The 26,802-nt window shown below is 35.4% G+C and overlaps 1 protein-coding gene across 1 annotated transcript in view; it reads left to right on the plus strand.

The window, feature by feature from the left end:
- LOC116509741 (TOX high mobility group box family member 2-like) overlaps nucleotides 1-26,802 on the plus strand; it is a 207,689-nt gene that overhangs the window by 95,073 nt on the left and 85,814 nt on the right. The window contains 1 exon segment of the mRNA XM_032219030.1: nucleotides 23,949-24,194. Within this exon segment, the coding sequence (XP_032074921.1) occupies nucleotides 23,949-24,194 (246 nt within the window).

The raw sequence follows: 26,802 nt of genomic DNA on the forward strand, positions 1-26,802 counted from the left end.
ATGCAATTTGGGTTTAATCTGGTTTATTGCAGATGCTAATTTGGGTTGAGAGAAAGTGACTGGCTCAAAAACATCCTGCTATCTTCCATGCCTAAGGGAAGATGAGATGTGTGTTTCACCGCTCTTAATCCATTATTTTAACAACCATATTACTTCGGCTGTCATCAGGTTTAAAACTGTATATTTGGGATTATACAACATACACCCATTTAACAATGTTCTGTGAGTTTCTCCTTATATTACTTTATGCTAGATATTTCCTTAGGCACCTTTACAATATATAAAGTACTGTAAGAAGTCAGTTTACTTCTTTACACTCTTATTATGTGAGGTCTTCTCTTTTCTCTCTCACTTTTTTAACTTCTATTTTTTAAATTTTATTTTGAAATAAAATCCCTTTAAATATATATTTGATTTTTTTAACCTACCATCTCAATAGTTTCCTCACTTCTTTTAAGATCTGCCTCACTAAAATATTTATATTTATTCCTCCTTCACAACAGGATACTTAGCCTGCAAGAGGTTACTTGGGAGCCATTTGCTTCAAACAGGAAAGCCTTATTGTCCACTTTAGTGTTTGGATGGAGGCCTGTGCAAACAGGAAGAAGACTTAGCAAAGAAAATTGATTTAAGAGAATGCAGTTCTAATATTAATTTTTGCATCCATTCCCCATCTCCTAGAAAAGTATATTTGTGAGCTTTAATTATGATTGCAGAATTAATAGATTTGGGAGAAATAAGTTTCTAAAGATTTGTCCTTAGCATTTTAACTTTTCAGACATTGGAAAGTAATATTCCATATTAAGAACTGATTCTATACAGACAGCAGACTTGTAAGGAAATAGATTTTCTGTTCATACAATGGTCAACCTTGATCCTATCTAGGATTACACGGAGAACACATTTGCTTCTGCCACATCGCCACCATTATCCTTCAAATACAAAACTGAGAATCAGAAAAAGAATCCTAAAACTACAAACGTCCTGTAATCAGCCTTTATTTAATGAGATTTTTCATTTTTAGACTTTTTTTTGGGGGGGTGCCATTTATTTAGAAGACCATTGCTACAGATCATTTATGATGCTAAAATAATACAATAATTTATTAAGTTCCTTAATTTGGGTTTATTCATTGATAACATAATTGGAGTCAATGATCACTATCTAGACGGTACCACTCTGCTAATTGTTTGTTATATCTGTGAATTCCTTATAACCGTGATGGTGAACCTATGGCATGTTGCCACTGGTGGCATGTGGAACCATTTGTTAGGGCACATGAGGCATTGTCTTGTCAGCTGACTTTGGCCTTCTTTTGAGGCCATTTTTCACTCTCCGGAGGCTTCTTTGAAGTCTCTGGAGTGTGAAAAACTGTCCCTATGGGCAAACCGGAAGTTTGGGAATGGACTTCCAATTTGCTTGTAGGGCTGGTTTTTGCCCTCCGGAATCTTCAGGAACCTCAAAGAGGCTTCCTTGAAGGCTCCAGAGGGCAAAAAACAGCCCTATAAGCAAACCAGAAGTCCGTTCTTGAACTTCTGGTTTGTCCATAGGGCCAGTTTTTCATGTACCAGAGGCTTCAAGGAAGCCTCAGAAGGGCGAAAAATGGCCTCAAAAGAAGGCCAAAGTCAGCTGACAGGGCAACGCCTTACATGCCCTAACAAATGGCTTCCGAGCTTCCAGGTTCCCCATAGGCCACTTTTCATCCTCCGGAGGGTGGGAAGCTGTTTTTGCCCTCCCCAGGTTCCTAGAAAGCCTCTGGAGTCTGGGGAGGGTAAAAAACGGGCACCAAACGGGGGCGGAGTGCTCATTATGCATGCATGCGCCCGGAGGGGGATTGCCCAGAGGGGGATGTGCATAGCCTTATGGGTGTGGCATGCCTGTGCATGACACTCATGCTCTCCCCTGCTTTTGGCACGGGAGACAAAAAAAGTTAGCCATCACTGCCTTATAACTTGCCCACGTAGGAAACATATAGGGAAAATAAGCTCATATGCATGAGCCATGGTGACGCATTGGTTAGAGTGCAGTACTGCAGGCTACTTCTGCTGACTGCCGGCTGCCTGCAATTTGGCAGTTCGAATCTCATCAGGCTCAAGATTGACTCAGACTTCCATCCTTCTGAGGTGGGTAAAATGATGACCCAAATTGTTGGGGGTAATATGCTGACTCTGTAAACCTCTTAGAAAGGGCTGTAAAGCAGTATATAAATCTAAGTGCTATTGCTAGTGCTAAAACAATTGATAATTTTGCTGCCAGTTTCAGTATCAGTGCATTTTTATTTTTATTTTGTGCAAGAACAACCCCCACCCACATTACCTCAGAAATTGCTACGAATGCCCTCTACATTTGAATGAACTTTCTTCTCCTTGCCTCCCATAGTCCCTTATACAAAGCCATCAAGTTCTCATATAATCTTGGGATTCCATGAATCACAGTTTGAAAAATCCTGTTGTAGAGTTGTTAGCAATGTTGCTCCCTCTTTAACAAAAAAAGTTCATATACAATTGGATTTACACTCTAAACTTTCACCAGCCATTAAAGAACTTTGTGTTGTTGATAGAAAAGCAAAATGATAGCTTAGGTTTTTCTTACTTAAAATCTGAGCAAAGAGAGTGAAATTCATATTGCATTGTCTTTTTCTGCTTCCTTTGTTAGGGAGCCAATGGCTCTAATTACTATGAAGATTACAGAGTATCAGTGAGAAAAAAAAGTTTCTTTAAGCATTTTGTATTAAATGTTCAAACATAACAGTTTACAAAAAATGATATATTTAATATTAGTTTTACTTGAGAATGATTGTTGAATTTTTATTTACATATAATATCCACGAAAGTAAAAAGGATCAGAGACTGTACTATTAATTCTAGCTCAGGAAAGTTAGCTTCCATTTTGTAGCAGTAGACTAAATGGGGTGGGGGTGGGGAGATACTGAACAGCATTGCATTTGCCAGACTAAACTAATGAGGTACTTTTTATCATTGACTTTAAGCATGCACTCAAGCACATGGAAAAACCATTCTAATTTCCAGAAAATAAAGCTGCCGGAGAAAAAGGATGGTGCTAGTGGTGATAGAATGGTTGCAATTGTTTGTTAAAATATAACAGTCTGTATATGTGATATTATGTATGGAGAGATTTCAGATCTCTTCTGCAGAATGTTTGAATTGATGTTAATAGCTCTGTAAGAAAAAGAAGCTTACATTCTTTTTTTTAAAGAGAGAATAAAGGAAAAACTTGAACTGGAAAATTTATTAGAATTCCCATTGGGCTATAATAAAGATTCATTTTACACAATACACAGACTGTTTACAGTGGACAATTTAGTTTCCTTCCAACAATTATGAGTGAAATTGAATCTCAGGAAATGTTACTTTTCTCCAAAATTAGAAATAATAAAGATATCCCTGAAAGTTTATAGAATGGGTGAAGCTGGGGGAGGAAAAAGGGGGTGGGGGAAGAACTATTAGACTTTATTTAAAGAATTTCAAATGGCTATAAACAAAAGCATAGCTTTGTGCCATGATTAAAGATTGAACATTTTCCCTGCAGCTCTGTCTGTGTAGCATGGAGATAGGATTATGCTCTGTGTGCAGGGCTGCTGCTGACAAGACTCCAAAGAGCACTTTGTGTGTGAGAGCAATGTGGGCTCATCTTGATTTTGTAAATGGTAATTAAATTTAGCATGAGGTGTTTCTTTGTGAATAATGTAAAGCTTTTGGCTAGCCATTTGGGAGGCACAGCTGTGCTATGTTTACTTTTGCTCCTATAGCAATGATAAATCCTGTCCCTCATTATACAAAAGGAGAGTGATACTTATCTGACAGGGCTTGCTAAAAGAAGGAAGTGTATGTGTATTCTTTTTTCTTTTCTGTTTGTTCCTTTTCTGAGAGCAAACGAAAGTGAGCAAGAGAGAGTTAAACAGTTGAAACTAATGACAGCCTAACAGATTCATTTCTGTTCTAATTCTGTCATCCATCCATAATAGTAAGCTTAATAATTCACATATGAAAGACTTAACTTAACACAGACTTTTTCTGTGTTTTACTATTTTGGATCAGAAAGGGAAAGAGTGGGAGAGATAATTATTTCATTCTGAGAAAAGCTACAGCTGCTTCTTTGGATGTACAATATCTAAAAGAAATTATGTAGATCTAAACTCTCATATAAAATACATTTATCTTTCAACAAAAGTTATGATTTGGCGAACCAGACATAACCTTCTATACATTTACACGGGTAGGAATTGTGCTTGTTCATCCGTATATTCTATAGCCGTATATATTTCTCATATAGTCCTCTCAAAAACGTGGAACACTGTGCAGTTAATGAGAGAACTATTGCAGGATGGGAAAATTGACAGCTCCTCATTACCCTATATACAGAAATAATTTATACATATATAAAAGCCTTTTTAAAAAAAGATTCTAAACAAGATACAGCAGCTCCCACCCTTTGGGAATTGGGGAAGATAATTAAGACTCGGTTGTTCCATGAAACCTATAGGGACTAAAGTGGATATCTGAAGTGGATATTGCTGTTCTGCTGTTTGTGATGGTATATATTTTTATTGATGCAAAAGGTTTATTAATGATTAAGTATTGTTAATGCATTGTTTTAGCCCTTGTTCTGGATGGAGTGTATATCTCACTTAGAGATTGTTCCAATTAAAGGTCTGATAAGTAGTAAATAAATTAACAAATATGCAGTCACATTCACAGGACCTCATATAATTTCTGTATTAGGGCATTGATAGCTACTCTTGCTTCTCATTTCAACCATTTTTATGTTAAAACTTCTGCACCAATTACCATCCAATGTCAGAGGTTTGACATTTGAGGAATGTAAGAAACAGAAGATCTATATTCTTGGCAGTCAGGAACATTCTTGAGAGGTGAAAATCATGCTTATTTTGTCAAAATATTTGGAATATTTGGTTTTCTAAATCACTGAATGCCAATTTTAATCTATATTTCAGTACATGTGAAGATACATTTTTTGCATAAATACATGTCCTTGTAAGCAAATGTTATGCAAATTCCAATAATAAAAGGATGTTTTTGCATCTGAGTAGGTGGGGAAATACCAACAGAGCAATTAAATAACATATTTGAAAAAATAAGCCTGTGGAAAAATATATAACTAGACTCCTGAAATAAAATTGCAAGTAATAAGCAATGTATGTACATTAGCAGCAATTTCCAAACTGTAATGCCAGGATTATTGTTTTGGTAGTCTATGATATTGCAGATGGTCTTTGGTGTAGATACAAAAATAACATGAGAGGGAGAAAGAGATGTAAGTGGAGAGATTATTTTTAATAATCTTGTAGTTGCCATCTGACTAATATGATTTTCCAAAGATTTTAAGGAGGACTACATTGCATAAAAGAAAAAATGATTGAGTTGGGAATCATGGCTCTAGACATATTTTCACACTGTAATATATATAAAGTCAAGAAACTGATCTATATTACTCAAAATTCATTTTACTCAATTTCTTTCACAGTTCTATTTTCAGCATGCATCTCATGGTGCATTTCTCTAACAGAAAGTTTGTTCAAGCTAGATTTACATAAACTTAACACATCCTGAAAGTGATTTTGAAATCTACGGTAAATATTCTTATGTATTAGTAGCTTAAATATATAATGCATACATTTCCCTGATTACTATATTGTTATTAGTAATTGCATAATTTGATGGCTGAATTAATGCACTACTTTCATGCAGATGTTTGATCACCAAAGATTAGCACTGATGATGTTACCTAGTTTGGGTAATGAAACATCTCCAAGAAAACAACCAAGCTCAGAGAGCACCAAGCTCAAACTTGTACTAAAATTATTCTCCTTTACTAACACTACTTTCAACACAATAAGAATAGAGGGTATAAGTGAGCATTCTGGAAATATTTACAAGTAAATAAAATATTCAATATAAGCTCTGAAGTGCACTTTTTATCTCAGTTTTAGGTTGGTCAAAACATTTTTTAAGTTGGTCAGTCTTGTTTTTCTCTGTTTCTAAATTTCTTGGCATATATTTGGGATTTAAATACATACTTGCCTTCTCCAATTTAAATGTTTTGCAAAGGCATTAGGACTGTAATTCCCAGTTTTCAGACTGGTATAATGTGCCATTTTTTACTGGGAATTAGAAATAGCATTTTCCCATTCAAAATCCTATGGAGTTCTCAAATTTGTGATACATTTGGTAGAAGTTTAGGGATATTTATTCAAACTCTTCCTTATGTTCCTACTAAGAATTGCATATTGGTAAAGCTTTGAAAAGTGAAAGTAAGATTTCAATATTTACTTTTGAAAGTGAAGACTATGTGGCAAGTAACAAACAGATATTAACACTACTTTCAGTATGATACCTTGCATGGTTTAAAGGTTTTTATGTTATTTAAAATTTTGATTGGGAGCCTCTCAAGAGTTTGTTATAAGATGGGAAGCTATATAAAAGCTTTAAATAAATATGTATTACAACTGAGCTATCATTGGTAAATATATTATGCAATACATTTTTTCCTTTGTACCCAAAACACATATAGCCCTCCTTGAAAGAGGAAAAACACTCATTCCCTTTATTTGCTAAGTGTATATTATGATTTAATATAACATAAGACAATACGGGAAATAAAACAATAGTAAAAAAGAAAGGAATAAAAGCAGTTGAACAAAAAGTGCATATACCTATATGTATAGGCAGGCATATATTATATTTGTGTGCTATACTTGAGATCAGTAGGAGCTGAGATCATAATAAAAGAAACAATACTGCTGAGCAATGAAAATGGCATGGCTAAGACAAACCTCATTCTAATGTATTCATGGCATTAATGCAAATACCAACCACATGGAAATGCATGCAGTGATAATTGTATTTCCCTGTATGAAGGGTCATGATTATCTGTTTTCAAAAAAGAGGAAAGTAAAGACCATAATTGTTTTTGGCCACAAAAGTCTGAACATAGCCTAAACATTCTTTTCTGTCATTTTGGTTGGTCCTAGTAATATTGTTACACAATCTTGGGTTTGGAATTTGTTTCTTTCTAGTATAGTGAATGAAATTGCTGAGTTTATCATTAATCCATAGCAGGACTTAATGAAATGGGTGAAAGAGTGCTGAGTGCATGAACTGGCCATGAGAAAGTCAATTTCTGGAAAAGACTAAATGATGTTACATTTCTCTTCCTTTAGTGCTGGGATCTTATTTTCTTTCTGTTTCTTGATGTTGTTGACTTCACTTTCTGCTTAACATTCTGAGGTTGAGTCCAAGCTTTTTTTTTTTAACAAAATTTCAAAACATTCCTAATATTTTTACAACATTTTTAAAAATAAGAGATCCTTAACAACTGCAAGGGTAGCCAATGTGTTTTAAACACTATCTTTTCCTTGTTCTTTATGACTAGAGACTGCCTTTCTGATGTTGCAAGTTCAAAGTATAAAGATACAAGCACTGTGGAATAATACAACAACATGGGTTATTAGCAACAACTCTGTGTCGAGCGTCCTGGTCTGTTTGAAGGACTCTCTATTATATCAGTGCTGCTTCAGTGAGTTTTGCCCCCAGAAGGTAATGTAAGTGAATTCTGTACGGGATGTGAACATGGAATTAGACTTCATTTTATAAGTGCACTTCTTTTCTTATATCGATTGACATGAATGTGTTGGTGTTGTTCTACAGTAAGTGCCATGGATTTATTTATTGACTGTAGGACTCTGCTAAATCATCTATTCTCTGTTTGTGGGTCTCTCTGTGCCCGCTACTCCTGTCCGGCACAGTCCCTCTGCAATAAAAGCCACCTTGTGGTAATGCAAGGAAATATTTATAAACAAGTACCCAATCTGTTGGTTTGTAAATTTGGTTTCTTAAATTACAGGATAAGAAGAGCAGCACAGACACAATCCATTAAGAAATAACTAGGTGGGTGATTCACTGCCATTTGTGTAAATGGCATTAACTCTGAGCTGCCTGCACAATTTATTAATACTTCATGGGAGGAAAAAATTATTTTAATCTCATAATGGATGATGAGCTGTGAAATTGCTTCTGCAGCAGCTGGGCACCCTGGGGGAGGTGCTAGATTCTGCCACATTACACAAGTTTCCTTTGAGATCTACTACAGTGTGCTAATCAGGCACCATCAAATGTTGAAGGGAAAGCAGTACTGTAGAGTGGAAGTGGGGTGCAGGAAGATTGTAATTGTCTTTTCTGCTTCTGGGTAGACAAAAAGGAGTTTGCTTTGCAAATGGTATAAATGCTGCGAGACTGGGATGAATTCAACTGTATATGACATGATGACTTAGAGAAAAGGCTATTATTTCTTTGGAATAATATCTTCCGGTGTTATAAATTGTCTATGGGATTAATGTATCTGATTTGTTGGAGACAAAAAAATAAATTGGGATTAAAGAGAATTGAATTTGCTAGCATATGAGAAGGCATAGTCTTAACTCAGTTTGTCACTGAGAATGATACTGATTTATATATGGACATTTTTAAAAATTGCAGACTGGCAGAATTTAGATTTTCTTGGACTCATAACCTGCAGAAAACAAGTTGGAGGAACTGCAAGTGAAAATGTTCAACCTTAGAGGCTACTGGATCTAAAAGGATTTCTATGCCCTGCAGATCTGTTGAATTTTAACTGCAAAAGTGTTTTGCCAGTGAGACCGGTCTTTCAGAACAACCTGGTCTATCCTAATATGAGATGGAGCATACAGTTTCTGCTTTCGCCTTCCAGCCCCAATCCAGAAGTATCCCTTTATTTCTTTGTCAGCACATTTAAATTCAACTGCAAAAGTTGAATTAAATTTCAGTTTTTGTTTGTTAAAAACGTGGTAGATGAAATACCACAAATAGGGAAACTGTTCTAGAGCATATTTCTGAATATCAGAGCTCCTGTAATTTTCATATTTTGAGTGCTATTCTGAATCCTACAAAACTACAGATTTTCTTGTTGATGTTGTTTGTGGGGAGGGGAGTTGTGAATTGGTTTTGGACATAGAAATGGACCTTGTTGGAGCATATGTAATAGGAATTGAATAAAGGGAATGTGTAACTGATAGTTCTTTTAGTGGATGGATCTCACTGATATTCAGTGCAATTAATCATGTTGTCATTCTGGATTTGAATTTGAAAAGAGATTTTTTTAGTAGTTCTAAAGTAGTTTTGTTGATCATTTCCAGACGTTGGTCCTTATAGCTCAAACAATCTTGCCATTGATTTGTAGAATGACTCAAGCTTTATTTTTATCCATGTTGCTGTTTTGAGAGATCATTAGAACATGTGGAGCTCGATCTCATAATAATGTGGGCACAATTGTACTTGGAACACTCTGCCTTTTAAAACAAAAGTCAAAGATACTGTGAAATCTTGAGCCAACGATTAGGTAGTGTTTGGGATTTATATTTGGGATTGATTCAGGGGTGGGATTCATTTTTTTTTACTACCGGTTCTGTTGGCATGGCTTTGTGGGCATGGCATGGCTTTGTGGGTATGACAGGGGAAGGATACTGCAAAATCCCCATTCCCTCCCCACCTCCTGGGGGAAGGTTACTAATCTTTCCAGCTCTGTTCTCCTGTTCAGGGCAACAAAAGAAGATCAGCTAGGAGGCAGCATGGCCAGCCTATTTGCCAGTTCTCCAAATGACTCAAAATTTCTGCTACTGGTTCTCCAGAACCTGTCAGAACTGGCTGAATACTACTTCTGGATCGATTGGTAAATGTTCAATCCAAAACAATTTAAATAAACAATCTGACTTGACCTGTTCTGTATAGATTTTCCACTTTCCAAAAATGCATGTTGTAATTTTTAAGACCTCCTAGAAGTTTTGATGGTGATAGTAGATAAGAGTGCACCACTACTGGTTGAAAATATTTTCCCTTTTTTGCCCCTTAATTAAACTATCCAGTTTAATTCTGGATGCATTCTAGATAGGGCTATTGATAATATTTAGCTTTCTTTGCAATGCCCGCCCACCCATCTCCCACTTCTAGAATATGTTTCGCAGAAGGATGAATTAGCTTCTTGACTACTCATCTGTAAGCTTGCTGAAGGCATTTCAATTTATTTAGATTGTTAATGTTTGCACAGATTAATTATTACTCTTCTATATTCATACATTTTGAAGGTGTGAGGGGTTTATTAAATCTTTTTCAAGAAAACTTCAATTTACAATCCATAGACTGCTAGTAATTGGCAAAGGATTATTAGTGAAGAGGCTGGACAAAATATTAATAGTAATCTAGTGTACCTCTTGTATATTACATTTAATGTTATACTACACTTTTCGGTGTAATTTGCTTCATCAATATCTATTTGTATAGACCCTGAATTTGAATTTTTGTGCAATGCTGGTGTGAACTAACACATATAATATTTGCACCATAGTAGGCTGGATCAGTAGCTTTTATCTGGAGTGTTAAAAAGAGAATGGTCAATATTAGCGATAGCAATAGCACTTATATACTGCTCCATAGAATACAGATTCCACTATGGTAGAATCCTGGTTTAAGATTTTAAACTGACATTTTCCCTGAATTTTCTCTTTTAGATATTATATGAGATTTTGATTTAAAACAAATTGGGATCATGGCACAACAGATGGCATACAGTATAGAAGGAGAAAAAGCATCACATTTATTTTTTATTTGTTCAATCAAAGAGACCAATAACATTATTTCTAATAAGGGTCAAGAAGCTCTGAGATGTATGAAATTTAAATGTCCTGTAGGTAGTGATCTCTAATAATTCTGTTCTACTGGGTCTCCCTTTGTTCTTCTAATATTTATATTTATCAGACATACAAATGGAAAATGTTGGTTGAGAATTACAGCAAGATTCTTCATTCTTTGATTACTGGAATTCAGCCACATAACTGCTGTTATACACAGGATACAATAAATGTGGCACATTTGTTGCAAGGTGGAAATCAAGAGTTTCCTGAAGTCTCTCTTGAGATTTTTGTGGGATTTTTCTGAATACTTGATTACAAATTGTGTTATGGCATCCCCTAACTTTTAGGGAACAATGAAAGGCAAGAATTGACATCACCTACACAAAGTTGGTATGTGCTATGCCAAAGCAGTCCTTTGCTACAATTGCCTGTTTTCCGTATTCTGTTTCTTGCTTGTAAATAAGAGTCTCTAAAAACATTAAATCTTAAATCCAGCCTAACCAAAGTTTAGTTTTTCATTTTGGATTATGTACAATGTGACTTTTGGAGGGACATTTTTATTCTAGGAGAATGACAAGCCAACAAGAAGCTATAATTGCCCTGATTTTTAGAAGTGGTGCAATACTACAGATCTGATGTACTGCAAGACATGAATCAGAAAAATTCTATTAAAAAATCTCTTGAATGGCTGACACGGGACTATTCTCCACAATGATTAATTTGACTTGGTCATTATGAACACAGACAAGTCTGACAAAATTGCATTTCATTCCCCACTGAATTCATAAAATTGCTGTACACATAATAAGAAATTATAGTCCTATGCTATCTACTATATTTGACAGGATTTCAGCTCTGGAAAAAATGTGGATGGGGGAAAGACCAGGAGAGGAAATGGAGAAGCAGTTGAAAAGGCTACAATTTATTATCTTTTGCTATAGCTTGATATCCCAGTGACTCAATTCAAATTCCACATTAAATTTCCAGTGAAAGTCATTTTGAATGATTCTGGAAATAGCTGCTTTATTATTCTCAGATTTGAAAGGCAAGAGTTTTTATTTCTGTGAGGCTGTGCAACCAGATTGTGAAGGAAACACACATGGCCATATCATATTGGATTGAGGGGAAAAAATGATTTTGCCAAAATGGCCTCTGTCGCACTTACTGAAACAATAAAGTCCTGCAGTCCTTTACAGCAAAGGAGAATATTTACTTCCCAGCTAAATATGCTTAGTGAAAAAAAATGCTATGCTACTCTTTCTCATTCATCATTGACTACACATGAATCAGCTGCCAGAGAATTAATGGAAACCTGAGAAAAATATATGCATTTGAACCAATGTAATCTTCTCCATGCAGTTTCCAAACTAGAACATTAGACTCCTCAAAGCAGGGAACCCTGAGAAGTTAGGCAAGATATTACCCAGCATGGTGTATTAGAATAAAGATTCCAAGTCCTAAAATAAATAATGCAAATTATATCAAGTGGTGGTTGATTAGTTGTAGGTAAATGTGGGCAGTATAACATTCAAAGTATACATAGGTTTGGCAAAGTAAAACTAAATAAATGTTATGTGGATTCCTGTATTGAACTAGAAGATGCATTCTATGGCCCTTGTGAATCTTTACATCTTTATGTGGCGGAAAGTACAAAGTTCAAGTACATGTCTTTAAATAAATGATACCCAATTCAATACCTGTGATTTTAAGATGCAGCTGAACCTAGAATTCATATTTCATTAAGCCATGATTAGTTTAAGTAGGGTTCATTGAACATATCACAATTGGCTGGACATTCCCAGCTGACTTTCATGGTGAAGGTGGGACTAGAATTGATGTTCTCCTATTTTCTACCCTGGTGCCTTAACCACTAGACCTAATTAACTCTCTTATTATTAATGGTATGACACATAGAAAATACAATTTTTGAAAGAATGACTGTAGTGTTGTACAGCAAAAGTTGTGTGGCCAGTAATTACCTCCAGGAGAAGACAGAATGGGATGTTAGATCCATCCTGTTCCATTTTACACTGACAGATGAATTTATATTACTTGGTCTGTTTTCCTTGCAGTTCACCAGAAACAATTTCTCTGCTGCTTTCTCTCTTAAACTTATATTTGTTCTGAATGTTATTTGACAGGGCAAATATTTACCTCCAATAATGATGAAAATCTCCATCCTTCTAACTGTGAATAACATTCTTTGAATCAATGTTTGTCTGAAGCTTCCAGGATCCCAGCAGATAATCACAGTGAACATGACATGACAGAGAATTGGGGTCACTTGATATTTGTCAGGTTTCTAAGGAGAGCATTTTCTTGAATTCCTGCCTGGCCAAGTAATGTTCTTTGTGATTAACAATTGCACACAATGTCTGTCTTGATGGAACTGTTCATCTATAGAATTGAAAGGATTTTTCATTTACTACCCATTTTACACGTGAGGAGTATTGAGGCATAAAAAGGGATTTGTTTTTATTGTTATTGAGCATGAGATGACATGAATAGCCAGATTTGTACAAGATTACATTAATTTGGAATTAGAGTATTCAGATGCAAAAGAGGATAGGGGTCACAAAGCTTTTGCAATGGCATAGAAGGAGTAATTTTGCAATTCCCACATGTTGCTCTGGAATGCAGATTGCCCATCTTTGGTCTAGAGGTTTTAAATGTGGATGGTATTGTTCTGAATGACTGTCTCATCCATTTGCTCTACTTCCTTCCACAGGAAGTACATAAGAGCACCGGAGACCAGTGGTTTTACAGAGGCCTCTCTGGGAAGTTCCCAGGCAGGACACAAGTAAAGTAGCATTTTGTCATTCAGTTACTGGTAGTTCTCAACCTACAACCATTAATTTAGGGACCATTCAAAGTTACAACAGCACTGAAAGAAATGAACTATGACTGGTTCACACCATTACTACCATTGCAACATCCCTAAGATCACGTGATGAAATTTTGGATGCTTGGCAGCCAGCATGTATATACGATGATTGCAGGCTCCCAAGGTCATGTGAGTGCCATTTGAGACCTTCCCGGCTGGCTGATGATAAAGTCAATAGGGAAAGCTGGATTTGCTTAACAACCTCATGATTCACTTAACAACTGCAGCAATTTGCTTAACATCCATGGCAAAAATGGTCATCAAATTTGGGGTGACCCACTTAACAACTATCTTGCTTAGCAACAACATTTTTCAATCCAGTTGTGGTCATAAGTCAGGGACTACCTGTACTAGCCCTGAGAATCATAAATTATCTATTATGAAAATAATACAGAATTAGCATCACTGGTAGACTTTTATAAGGTTATTCCCCCATTAGGTTAAGTCTCATTTTCAAACCCAATCAGCCTGTGCTCAACTCTGTTATTGTATAAATTACGCAGTTTGTTAAAGTGTTGTACGAAGAAGCATTTCTTTTCATCTGTTCTAAATCCCACCCCATCCTTGAGTTTCCTGGAAGAATTCTAAATTGTAGTATTATGAGAGACAGAAAAATATGTTATTATCCACTTTCTTCCCTTCATATATGACACTTGTCCTTTATTGCATCTTCAAGGGAATAATAATGAGTGTGGTTTCCCACTTGTGGTTTTCCTACTACTGGAATTTCTACTGTTAGTCTTTCCCAATTCCAGCCGTGTTGGATTACATTCCCAGATGCTTTTCATATTGTTTAGTAAAAGTTCTTTTTTTTTTTTGCATGTATAAAACCTTGATTTTATTTCACATCTAATTTTTTTCTATTTTGTCCAGTATTCAAGAGTTGAGCCAAGTGTGGAAACTCCACACAACTGCAATTAATTAATTAATGGAAGTAGCTGGTAAAAATACCTCTCCCCTTCCTATTTTTTGGGGGGAATTGCTGGCATGATTCCAAACCAAGTGCTAGATTGCATCTTTCCTTTTTAAAATTTTCTATGATAATATGGAGACTAATATCTTTCTCTGTGCAGCAAATCAATATATTTAGAGATGGAAAAAGAATCATCTGATACAAGAATCCTGGTAGATACTAAGTAGGTGCTAGTGATGTATTGCTGTTCTTGAAAGCTACATTGGGAATGCAGCTCTAGAATATGTACAGTAAAGATTTTAAGGTCTGCATTCTTGGATCAGGTTCTAATAGTTCGTCTTTATTCCTGCTGATTTTTACATTCTGTAATATGCAGAATACAGAAAAGCTTTTGAAGCTGATATAACAGGAGAGATTTGAACAAAATAAAGGCTTAGATTAAAGGCTCATGCAGCCATGTAGAGAGGATTAAAAGCAATATTTTCAGAAAGGCTTTTGCAGATGAACTTTTAATGAGGTTTCCAAGTGGAACTATTGCATCTGTGGTTTATTATTATGACTTTATACTAATGGTAGACTCTGCACAGCATTTTACTGTTTTTGGTTATTGTTTTAAAGCTGGCTGAAACACATACTACCATTAGAAGAAGAAAAAAGATACTTCATTAAATTGTCAACTAATTGTATCAGTAAAAAGCAGATTGAAGTACATCAGTAAAATCCTGAAGAGAATTCAATGTATATCTTTTAGAAATCCCAGTGAAAAGGATCTGCAGATAATTATATCTTCTTAAAGGCAAATCTATAAGTCAGGCTTAATGTGTGTGGAGAACCTCTGGTCAAAAATGCTTTTGACCACGACTAAATTGTGTTCTGATCAAAAAATTCACAATTTTTTTCTTTGCAGCCCATTTCCCCTTTGGCACAATTTTTTGTAAGCGCCAAATTTCCGTGACCCCAAATTAGGTTTGAGTCACGACAAATCAGGTTGCGACCAAAGTTATAGAATGAATTATGGTCATGACCAGAGGTTCTACTGTATTGGCAAAAGTGGACTTGGTGTTTAAGCAAAATAATATATGTATGATATGCTTCCAAGCCACATATAGAAAGATCAGTGTTAACAGAAACCTTGTGATATCCCTCTAATGACATTGATACTATTTGGGAGTTTTGAAACAGTTTGGGTCCTAGCAGCTGGAAAAGGCTGCACAATATAAACATACATCCCATAATCCATTCATTACAGCCATTTTTGCCTCTTTCTATCTTTACACTTACAAACACACTCAGGAACTTTGAAAGAGATGATAGACACTCCTTTCTTCTTGCCATTATGAGGAAATTTGCTGTTTCTCTGCTATGTTGGCAGAGAAATAATGATCCTTCCAAAAAAAATTGCTGGGAGAGATGAGAAGAAAAATGTTCTCTCCTCAATAATCATTACCAAAATTGTTGTTTTTGAAGTATTAGCAGTGGGAAAACAGCAGATATGATTTTTGCTACCCAGCAGACGGCCGATCAGTTGGATGATAGAAAAAAGTTAGGGCTCCACACACTCTGGCAGGTGGCCAGGAGGGTGGCAGAGGGCCTCTTGTATCCTGTGGTTACCCATATGGAATCTTAGTAGTGACATCATGCATGCAGATTTTCTCTGGGTGTTATTAGCATGCCTCTCTATTCACCATTACTTCAATCAGTCAATTCGTTATTACCTTCAGTGACCAGTATTCCATCTAGAAGAGCACGAAGGTCAAATCTTGTCAGTTTTTTTTAATTTAAAAAACACCAAAATATTATAAAATAAAATTCAATAGAAATAATATAATGGTAAAATAAGCAGCCATGTTGAAATGATTGATATAATTAATGGTGATGAATTTTACAGGTAATGAACGAAACTTTGATCACATTCAAAGAAATTGAATCCTACTGGTCTGCTAATAAAATATATACAATCTCTGCCACTTGGAAATTTATTTAATGAACGAATTACCACAACTTTACAGTTTACATATCACCTTTGGGGGCTGCTCAAAATACTCCTGGAGGCTACACAATATAAGCTATGTGTGTGTGTTTGGCAGAATCTAAGGGGAGATGTTTCCCAAAGTAACTCTTGCTTGCCTTAATTTGTGTTAGAGGCATTGTGCAGTACAGTGATAATAGCAATAGCAGTTAGACTTATATACCGCTTCATAGGGCTTTCAGCCCTCTCTAAGCGGTTTACAGAGTCAGCATATTGCGCCCACAGTCTGGGTCCTCATTTCACCCACCTTGGAAGGATGGAAGGCTGAGTCAATCTTGAGCTGGTGAGATTTGAACCGCTGAACTGCAGATAACAGTCAGCTGAAATGGCCTGCAGTACTGCACCCTAACCACTGCACCATCTTGGCTCATAATAGCCAAAGACAGAGAGAATTGTTTTATTGCAAGGGGCAGGTAGAACTGTTTTGTTTTGGTTTTTGGTCAGACATATCTTATGCATGGTAGATCTATACATTGAAAAAGCTTAATCTGCCCTGAAACTTGCCAATTGCTGATATTCAGCATTTTAAGTAAAAATACATCGACCTCTATATTTATGACTATATCTCCTGCGTCTGTTTTGTTTATTTGAATTGATATCTTAAATATTAAATATTTTCTGTATGTAGTTTTAGACAGCATTATGTTCATATGGCACTTGATTGAATTGTGGACACCATGGTGGCAGCCAAATTAATGGCAATTATCTTTAACAAAATATTTTGGAATTTCACTACTTTTCAAAAATAATTAAAATTCTTTCTCATCCATTCAGTGATTTACTACTTATTACATTACATTTTCCTTATCCATATTCCAAGCTCTCTATGTAAAACAATGATAGGCAGCATTTTTTTAAAATTATAGGGTGTATTCACACATTAGTAACATGCTAGAAGCTGGAGAAAACATTGGAGAAACATAGATGCTCTCTTTTTTTCTATCCATCTTGCTGCTGGTTATCATCTTCTTCTGTTTCCTTCCTTCTTTCTCTGCATTGTAGATTTTACCAGAGAGCTAGATGTTTTCTAATGGGTCCAAAATATGACAATTTGGGCCTGGTCATTTATGCCTCAAGTGAAAACACTCTGTTGATCTGTTTGTTTTGTTAGCTATCCATATCAGTTCTCTAATAAAACAAAACATAAAGTACAATAAATATTAATGAATAAAAACCCACAGTACAAAAACTCATAACATTACCACGAGGGGAAATCTAGATTCAAGTGAGTTGAGTTGGAAAAATTGTGCTTTCTGGTCTCAACCCCTTCATGGAACTGGGACTAGTAGCTCTCCAAATAAAGCTACCACTAGTAGCTTTACTTAGGTGAATCTTCAGATGGGTTGACTAGAGATGGAATATGTTATCCTAAACATACTTTGGCATCAAGCCATAGAGGGCTTCATCATGCAAGACTAGCACTTTGAATTATACTCTGAAATCAAGGCTGACAAGATAGGTGTAATATACACATATTGCAGCAGCAAACTTCAATCAATAAGCATTTTGAATCAAGAATGATTTCCAGCCAGTCTATAAAGGTAGCACTTAAAACCCGGAAAAGCTCCTAGAGGTACTTTCATTCCCTCCAGATTACTAGAGGAAAATAAAGATTGGTGGGCCAGTGCCGGCTGCTCTATTTACTTATTTTACCAGCTCAGGACATTTTCTGTCTGAAGGGAATGGGCTCATAGTCTATAACAGTACTTCTCAACCTTGGCCCACCTGAAGATGCATGGACTTCAACTCCCAGGATTCTGGGAGTTGAAGTCCAGGCATCTTCAGGTGACCAAGGTTGAGAAACACTGGTCTATAAGAATAAAGGAAATGGACTTAAATTACAAATTAAATTTGTAATTTAAATTATAAACTTAGTAGCTTGTCTCAAGCAATCTGGAAAATACCTTTATTTAAAAAATATTGGATCAGGTCTAAAATGAAAATATCTTTCTGAGGAGCAGATGGGTTTTAGACTACACCATTTAACTGAAAAAATACATATCCCAAAGGATTCCTTTTTGCAACCTCTCTGGATTTCAAATCATTTCTTTGATTTGATTCCAAGGTACTGGATATGGGAAAAGCTATTAGGATCCTCAGTGGATAAGATATTGTTCCTTCTTACTTAGACTCTTTAGACTCTCACTTAATATATTTCCTGGATGTTATTTTTCTGGAGCTGTTTCCATCCAGATAGAGGTAAGGCAAGAGTACATTCTAGTACTCTTATTTTTCAATATGTATATTAATTCAATAATTCAAGCTCTGAGGTATTCTGATTGTCACTCTCCACATGGCTGTAGGTTGTGCAATTCTAGCTTTGCTATATGCAGACAATTTTGTCTGTCTTTACCAATGGGAATGAGACAGGCATTGAGGTCATTGACTTTCTTTTGCCTAAACAACAACTTGTAGCAAATCATCAAAGGTTGTATTTAATTTTATTGCACTATGTGTTTATAAGATGGATAAATAGCTAATTAATGGGACCCCAATAAATTAAATGAATATTTATAAACATGTTGGGGGGCAATTCCAGGCGTCCTTATCTTGGACTTCACATTTATTGGGGCCAACATAGCTCCTCAACCATCTACAGATTTCTTCCATCAAAGGGGCACATTTTATTCCAGCAGCTTGCAAGATCTTCCTTGCTAAGGTTATTTCTAAGCTTTTTCATGGTGTTGAAATTTGCACTTTTAAACCCTGGAAGCTATCCATGGTGCATCAAGAATGCTGCCTTACACTTAGAGACAGGTTTAGTTTCCATGGGTGCCAATGCCTGATACTACCTCATTAATTTCCAGTTAAAATTGTTCCCCCACCCCTGGCTCCAGTGATTTTCAGATGCTATTTTAATTCAGCCTGGCTAATAAAAGCTAACCACAGACTATGGTCTTTTTTGGAGAGGTTCTGTTTATTAGGGTTTGAAAATGCCAAGAATCATCATAAAGAACTTATATGAGATTTTGATTTACAAACCACTCTAAACCTAATATTCAGCACCATAGTTCTATTATAACTCTGAACTGTTGTTGGACATTCACCTTGGCCAGAGGGCATCCATTATTGCCCCCAACCCTATAGCGGGTGTTATAAAACACCCCTCTTCCGCAATGTATATGCCAATATGAAGATATTTCTGTGGAATTCATAAACCACACATTCCTTTGTTTACTCTCTTTACAGGGAATATTGAAAGGTTTTCATTTATACCATTTTAAAGAACTGCCTTGGTAGAGAATGTGATGCTTATCAGTCCCTTCTTCTATCCTGTTAGGACACTGATGCATTTTCCAGGTTGCTGATTTTGTGCCTACATTTGTTCTATTCCCCCGCCCCTTTTGATTATAGATTAGTACTAATCCTAGTGATCATCACCACTATTATTGTTAGATCAGTTTTATTTTTGGTTATAGTAGTGCCCAATGATCTATGCTTCTCCCTACTGTATATTTGCTAGTGCCATATAATTATGATTGCAATAAAAGGATCAGAACAAGGAAATATAGCAAAATCCAAAATCATTTCAGTATTTTCACTTAATAGTTTTCAAGAGCTGAGTATTATCTTATAGGTTTGTAGATAACAGTTAAAAACTACATGCATGTATTATCAGGCATATTCCATGTAGTTTTAATCATTCGAGTGGATTAAGGAAATTAACTCCCAACTATCTTAAATCAAAGATAATAAGTACCAGGACTGTGAGAAATGGGCATGATTCAATTTGAGATTTTAAGGCAAACTGATTAAATTTAATCTGCTTTGAGATTGCATTTGAAAAAGTAAATTCATAGGCTACATCCGCAATTCTTCAATTACATTTTTTTTTGCAAAATGAAATGGTTGATTGTTTTGAGAACAGAGTCAGCAAGTTTAAGGGTGAAAAATACTGATTTTACATAGAGCTCCAGTACTACTACAGAGTCATAAATAATGCATTAATCCAACTGTTTCCACATTGACTTCATCATGATGAACCAGCTTTTCTTTTACTGTATTGTCCATTAATACAGTATCTCCCTCTTGTAATTTCAATATTAATTTTTGGTAAATTATATGCTAGCCATTTCTCTGGTTTATTCGCAAATTCAAAATTTTGACTTTACATAATTCTTTTTTATTTTACTCCTAACGTGTTTTCGTAAAAGCTTAATTTGTTAAGACATACTTGTCTTCTGTGGAAATTTCTTTTTGTTTCTCATACAAAATAGCTTATGTTTTTTCTTGACTTCTTTTTTAGTTCACTATTATGTTGTATAAAATAACCTCTAATAAAAACTTAAGGGACACAGTGGCTCAGTGATTAAGACACTGAGCTTGGCAATCAAAAAGGTCAGCAGTTCGGTAGTTTGAATCCCTAGCACCATGTAATGGAGTGAGCTCCTGTTAGTTATCCCATCTTCTGTCAACCTAGTAGTTCGAAAGCATGTAAAAATGCAAGTAGTAAAATAGGAACCACCTTTGGTGGGAAAATAACAGCATTCCATGTGCCTTTGGTGTTTAGTCATGCCGGCCACATGACCACGGAGACGTCTTCGGACCACACTGGTTGTTGGGTTTTGAAATGGAGATGAGCACTGCCCCCTAGGGTTGGGAATGACTAGCACATATGTTTGAGGGGAACCTTTACTTTTACCTAATAAAAACTTTAAGTCAGTACCTTTATCTAAATTATTTTCAAAAAAAAGTTTAAATTTCAATTTATAATTTTCCACCATTGCATCTTTCTGTAGCAATTTTTAAGTTATCCTCCATCAAAAAGACTAAATGTTCTTTTATAATCCAAACTTATAGTATTATCATCAAAAATGTCTTTAGTAATAGCTCTACTTCATAAACCTTAATAGCCAAGTTCTCTGAAATCCAAATCATGTTTTAATTTAAGGCATCTGCCATGCTTATCAATCAGTACAATCAGTGGTTGTACTTGGGGATTTATATACAAAACAACTCTTTCTTTTTTTTCTTCCCACTGAAATGAATTATTCACTCAAATTTTTATAAATCAAACATCTTAATGTCCTTTTTTTCTAATGTGTCTTTTTTGAGCAAATTAGAGCTTAATTTTTTTAATGATTTCTTTCTTTTTGAGGAGCATTTGCTGCATTTATATTTCACGTAAAGCATTTGTAAGCCATAATCAAACCAAACATTTAAAAAAATCTATGGGGCCTAGTTCAGTATCATACATTTCAGTTTCCTGTTGCACCTGTTAGAGTTTTTGTGTAATCTCTTCTGATACCGCAGTTAGGTATTGCCTTTCTAGAAATTCTCTTGCCTTTTAGATTGAATTCAATTGAAAACTCTGCTGTTTAAAAGTAAAAATTATACCTTCCAACTTGTTGCATAGAAATGGAATCTTTTTCTTCTTTAGTCTCTCATCAATCTAAATCTCATTCAAAATTCCTTTTCTTTCAATTCAAATAGACCCAAGTCAGCGATGGCGAACCTTTTTTGGCTCACGTGCCATAAGTGGGGGGAGCGTGTGCGCACTACAGGTGCTCCCCCCATTTTTTGCATGCTTTATTCGCCCTCCCCAGGCTCCGGAGGCTTTATAGGGCGAAAACAGCCTCCGCCGCCCTCCAGAGCATCAAAATGACTCTCCGAGCAAACCGGAAGTTCGGGAACGGTCTTCCAGTTTGTTTGGAGGGTCGTTTTGAGTGCTCCGAAGGCTTCAGGAGGCTTCCCTGAAGCCTCTGGAGCAGTCAAAACGACCCTCTGAGCAAACCAGAAGTCCATTTCAGAACTTCCGATTTGCCCGTAGGGCCGTTTTTTTGTGCTCTGGAGGCTTCAGGGAAGCTCATGAAGCCTCTGGAGGGCCTCCGGGGGGGATGGAGGAGGCTCTTTTTGCTCTCCCCAGGCTCTTATAAAGCCTCTGGAGCCTGGAGAGGGCGAAAAATGGCTTTTTAAAAGGTGAACTCAGCTGGCCAGCTCATGCATGCATGCTGGCCAGCTGACAGGGCAGCACCTCACGTGCCCTGACAAATGGCTCCGCGTGCCACCTGTGGCACACTTGCCATAAGTTCGCCATCACTGATCTAAGTTCTCTTTCCAACTCTCACTCTATACCTTATGCCTTACTCTCCAATGTTTCCATGTTGTTGTTAACTTGTTTTATATTCCCAGACATCTATTCTACTGAGCTTTCCACCTTCTATCCATAACTTCTTTCATCTCTTCTTTCATCTTTACATGTCCTTCATCCAATCTCTTTCTTTCAAAAGTTGTCCAAATGATTCAACTAGGTTATTGGACAGTTGCTGAGACATTTTCTGAAACAAACCTGATGTAATTCCTCTCTCTGCAGGTTGCTCTAGTGATCTTCTCTGTCTTTATATACCTAGTGGATCCAGGTTTTGTCATTCTACATGTTCCTATCCACCATATATTTTATTCTCTGTCTTTATATCTGGCCTCATAATAAAAGACCATAAGAAGCTAGTTTGGGATATAAAAGACCAATGCAATTTAAATATCTCAGCATTAAATCATTCTTCAGCTCAAGAGCATCAAGAACTGCCACATTTAGACCATTCTCTGAGCAACTAAAATATGACACAACTCACTGGTTATCATAGTATTTAGAATTCTTGCTCAAACTTTTCCAGACCTCAGTAGCTTATGTGACAGAATCAAAGAACAAGGAGTCTTAAAATACACTATTATTTAAAGTAATATGTTTCCACCAATTGTCACTTCTCATAATGATCTGCATGATGGATTAAATTATGGTATTATTTAGTAAATAAATTATTGTATTAAATATTTACAATACATAAGTTATTGTATATATTAATATTTAATTAAAAACAGTCAACAGCCCATTTTACTCACTCAGATAATATAGCCCTTTATATTATTATAAATATATCTTAAATTTAAATAGTCATTACATTAAGGAACTGAGATTTCTCATTATTCAAAACAGTATTGAGTGGAAAAATGTATATAAATTTTGTCCAGTACAGCTAGTCCTTGACTTATAAATATTCATTTAGTGAACGTTCAAAGTTACAACAGCACTTAAAACTAATTTATGATCATTTTTCGCACTTCTGATCTTGCAACATCTCCACGGTGATGTGAACAAAATTTGGACTCTTAGCAACTAGCCTGTACTTATGACGGTTGCAATGTCATGTGATCAACTTTTGCGACCTTCTGACTAGCAAAGTCAATGAAAAAGTCAAATTCACTTAATCACCATGAAACTACTTTAACCCCTTTAACAAGTGCAGTGATTCACTTGAGAACTGTGGCAAGAAAGGCAAAACTCACTTAACAACTGTCTTGCTTAGCAATAGAAACGTTGAGTTCAACTGTGGTCCTAGCTCAGGGACTATCTGTATTAAATACCTTTCGGAGAAACAAGTATGGGTTTTTAAAAAATATGAGAAGTGTCAAACTATCTTTTGTTGTGTTTTTATTTTAGACATACAATGGTCAGAATGAAAATAATGAAGATTATGAAATCCCTCCTATTACTCCTCCTAATCTCCCTGAGCCATCCCTCCTTCACTTGGTGGATCATGAAACTGGATATCATTCACTGTGCCACAGTCTCCCCCCAAATAGCCTGATACCAGCATATTCCTACCAGAATATGGATCTGCCTGCTATTATGGTATCTAATATGTTGAGCCAAGATGGGCACCTCCTGTCTAGTCAGCTACCTACCGTAAGTAATATTTTTTTCTATTATTGTACCTTATTTTGTATACCTCTACCTTTCTATATGATTATTACAGATATAATGGAATACAATTTATAAGAGGAGGCATAAATTTCTACTTATTCCTGAGATAAAAATCTGCTTTAGATTCAGTACTTTTTAAATTTCCAGATGTTCTTGACTATGACAAATGAAGATTCTTAATTCTGTGCAGGGCCCATGACTTATTTTAAGAACCACCATTAAGTAACTGAATATTTCTGTTTTGCTAAACCAGACTTTTTTTGTTAATCTGTGATTTTGTATAATGTTTTGTTAACATAATACCAACATGCATACAAATAAAACTTTTTATGAATTTAGTTATGTACTAAATTCTACCATGTTAGTTCAGTGCTAGTTGGTAGATAGATTTTTTTTTCCACTTCTCAATCTAGTGCTGAAAATGACTGGTCCAAAATCACTCAGCCAGCTTCCATGTCTAAAGCAAGAAAGTGAATTTTCTCAGTAGATTAAAGGATATGCTGAACAGTGGACAATTAATTCGATATTTGGAAAATACCATACAAATAATTTTAATTAAGATATTTTTTTCTTATTTCCCATCCTTTTCTTAAAAGGTATTATAAGACTGACAATGAAGTACCTCAGCAGAATAGCCTAGAAATAATACAAAGAACACTGAAAAAAATAGAAACAACACAGGCCTTTAGAAAGGATGGGAACTATACATTTTTCATCCCCAGTCCCTTCACTGTATTTATGTCCATCAAGTTTTTTCTGCTGGCAAAATAAAATCAGGATACATTGACAATGATTGAAATGCTAAAAAAGCAAGCTCAAGTCTTTATTGTATATTCAAAATAGTCTAAAATAAAAAGTTTGAATTACTGTAATATGAAGCCATTGGATTAGATGTTACCAGTGGTGAAATTCAAAATTTTTGACTACCAGTTCTGTGGGCATGAGGATATCCTTCCCCTGTGAACAGCTAAGAAGAGCTAAGAAAAAATACATGTTATATCAACATCAGTTGTGGTTTAATAAGCAATATGGAAATTACAGGTTTAGTGTATCAGAAAACGTAATGATTATGGCTTCAGAGAATCTAGCTAATTGAGATTCATAATTTTTTATTTAAAACATTTAAATTCTACTTCCCTAATATTTGGTAACTAATAATTAATTATAATAAAATAATGGTGTAGAAATGGGTGGAAATAGAATAGCAAAATAGCCCTGCATGAAACAACCCTAAACTATCTTATAATCAAATGAAATGAAAGTTTTCCCTATTAGCATATGCTGATCAATATGGTATAATATGATATGGGAAACTTTGACTTTACTGGCTGGTATTGGGAGTTCTTATCTCTCAGTCTAACCTACCTTTAAGAATAGATGATAGGAGTTCACCAAATCTGTAACAACCAAATTATAAATATACAAATATACATAGAGACATGGATATATACATTTGTGTATACAGACAGATTTTATCTTGAAAAAATGCTTCATCTATTAATAACAATTTTTGAGAAGGGTAGTGCTTAGGGTGTTCTGGAAAAAGAAATAGAAAGAGAGAAATTGCTTGCAGAAATTAGCAATAAATAATAGAGTATAAACCAGGAGAAACTCATCTACCCCTTTACTAAAGTCCCCTACATTTTCAGATATTCAATTTATTTGTGTCTAATTGAAGGGATTCCACTGATATTTACTCTGCCATAGCCATCTCCCACTCAACAGATACCTTTGTGTGAAATCAAACATTACTTTATGCTCCTCTTCAGCCGAGTTGATTAAACCATTCATTTCTGAGACAAAAGAGTCAATTTCATATGAAAGATATTTCCCTCTCAGTTTAATTTAAAGCACAGACCTAGTGCCTGACCCCTATTTTCATAACATGATAATTTTATTCTACATTGATTGTCTCATTTTTGAAAAAAGATATTGCACATATAAATCAGTTTCTAAAATATCCAAAGAAATGAGGGGAAAGGGATTTATTAAGCATCTTACATATGAAATAATTTATTTTGGAATAGTCCTTGGGAAATGTTCTGTAGTTTATGGGTCTGTTTTATAAATGCAGTATCATGACAATAAATCAGGACTGAGATGTAAGAAGATAAGAAGAGGGCTTAGTGTGCTATAAGCATAGAATGGGGATATTAAGATTTGTTTCCCCCTTGTAATGAAAATGAAAATCGAAAAGAAATCTGGGGAAGTCCAAGTTTCCCAGCTGATTGTCAGTGAAGAGTGTTTTATTTTAAATGGTGCATCTGGAGTGTTGACATATCCCTAAGGTTTTCAACTGCAAAGAGGGTGTTAAGGAAGAAAATTGTCTTTCTATTTTAAGGCCAAAATAATTTTTCTCTCTTTCTGTCAGATATCTTTTTCCAAACCATTAACATTTCCATCCCTGATTAAATGTCATGTCACAGTAAATCAGCCATTCGTTCCCAGTATTTGCACCATTTGTAGGCTAGGCAACATATCTCCCAGTAATGTATGTAGAAATTCTCCAAGTGGCATTAATACAATACGTATTTTATTTATTTATATACTCTTTGTATTTGTTTTATTTAAGACACAGTTTACAACAATT

Source organism: Thamnophis elegans, chromosome 5 (genome assembly GCF_009769535.1).
Source record: "Thamnophis elegans isolate rThaEle1 chromosome 5, rThaEle1.pri, whole genome shotgun sequence".
Lineage (NCBI taxonomy): Eukaryota > Metazoa > Chordata > Lepidosauria > Squamata > Colubridae > Thamnophis > Thamnophis elegans.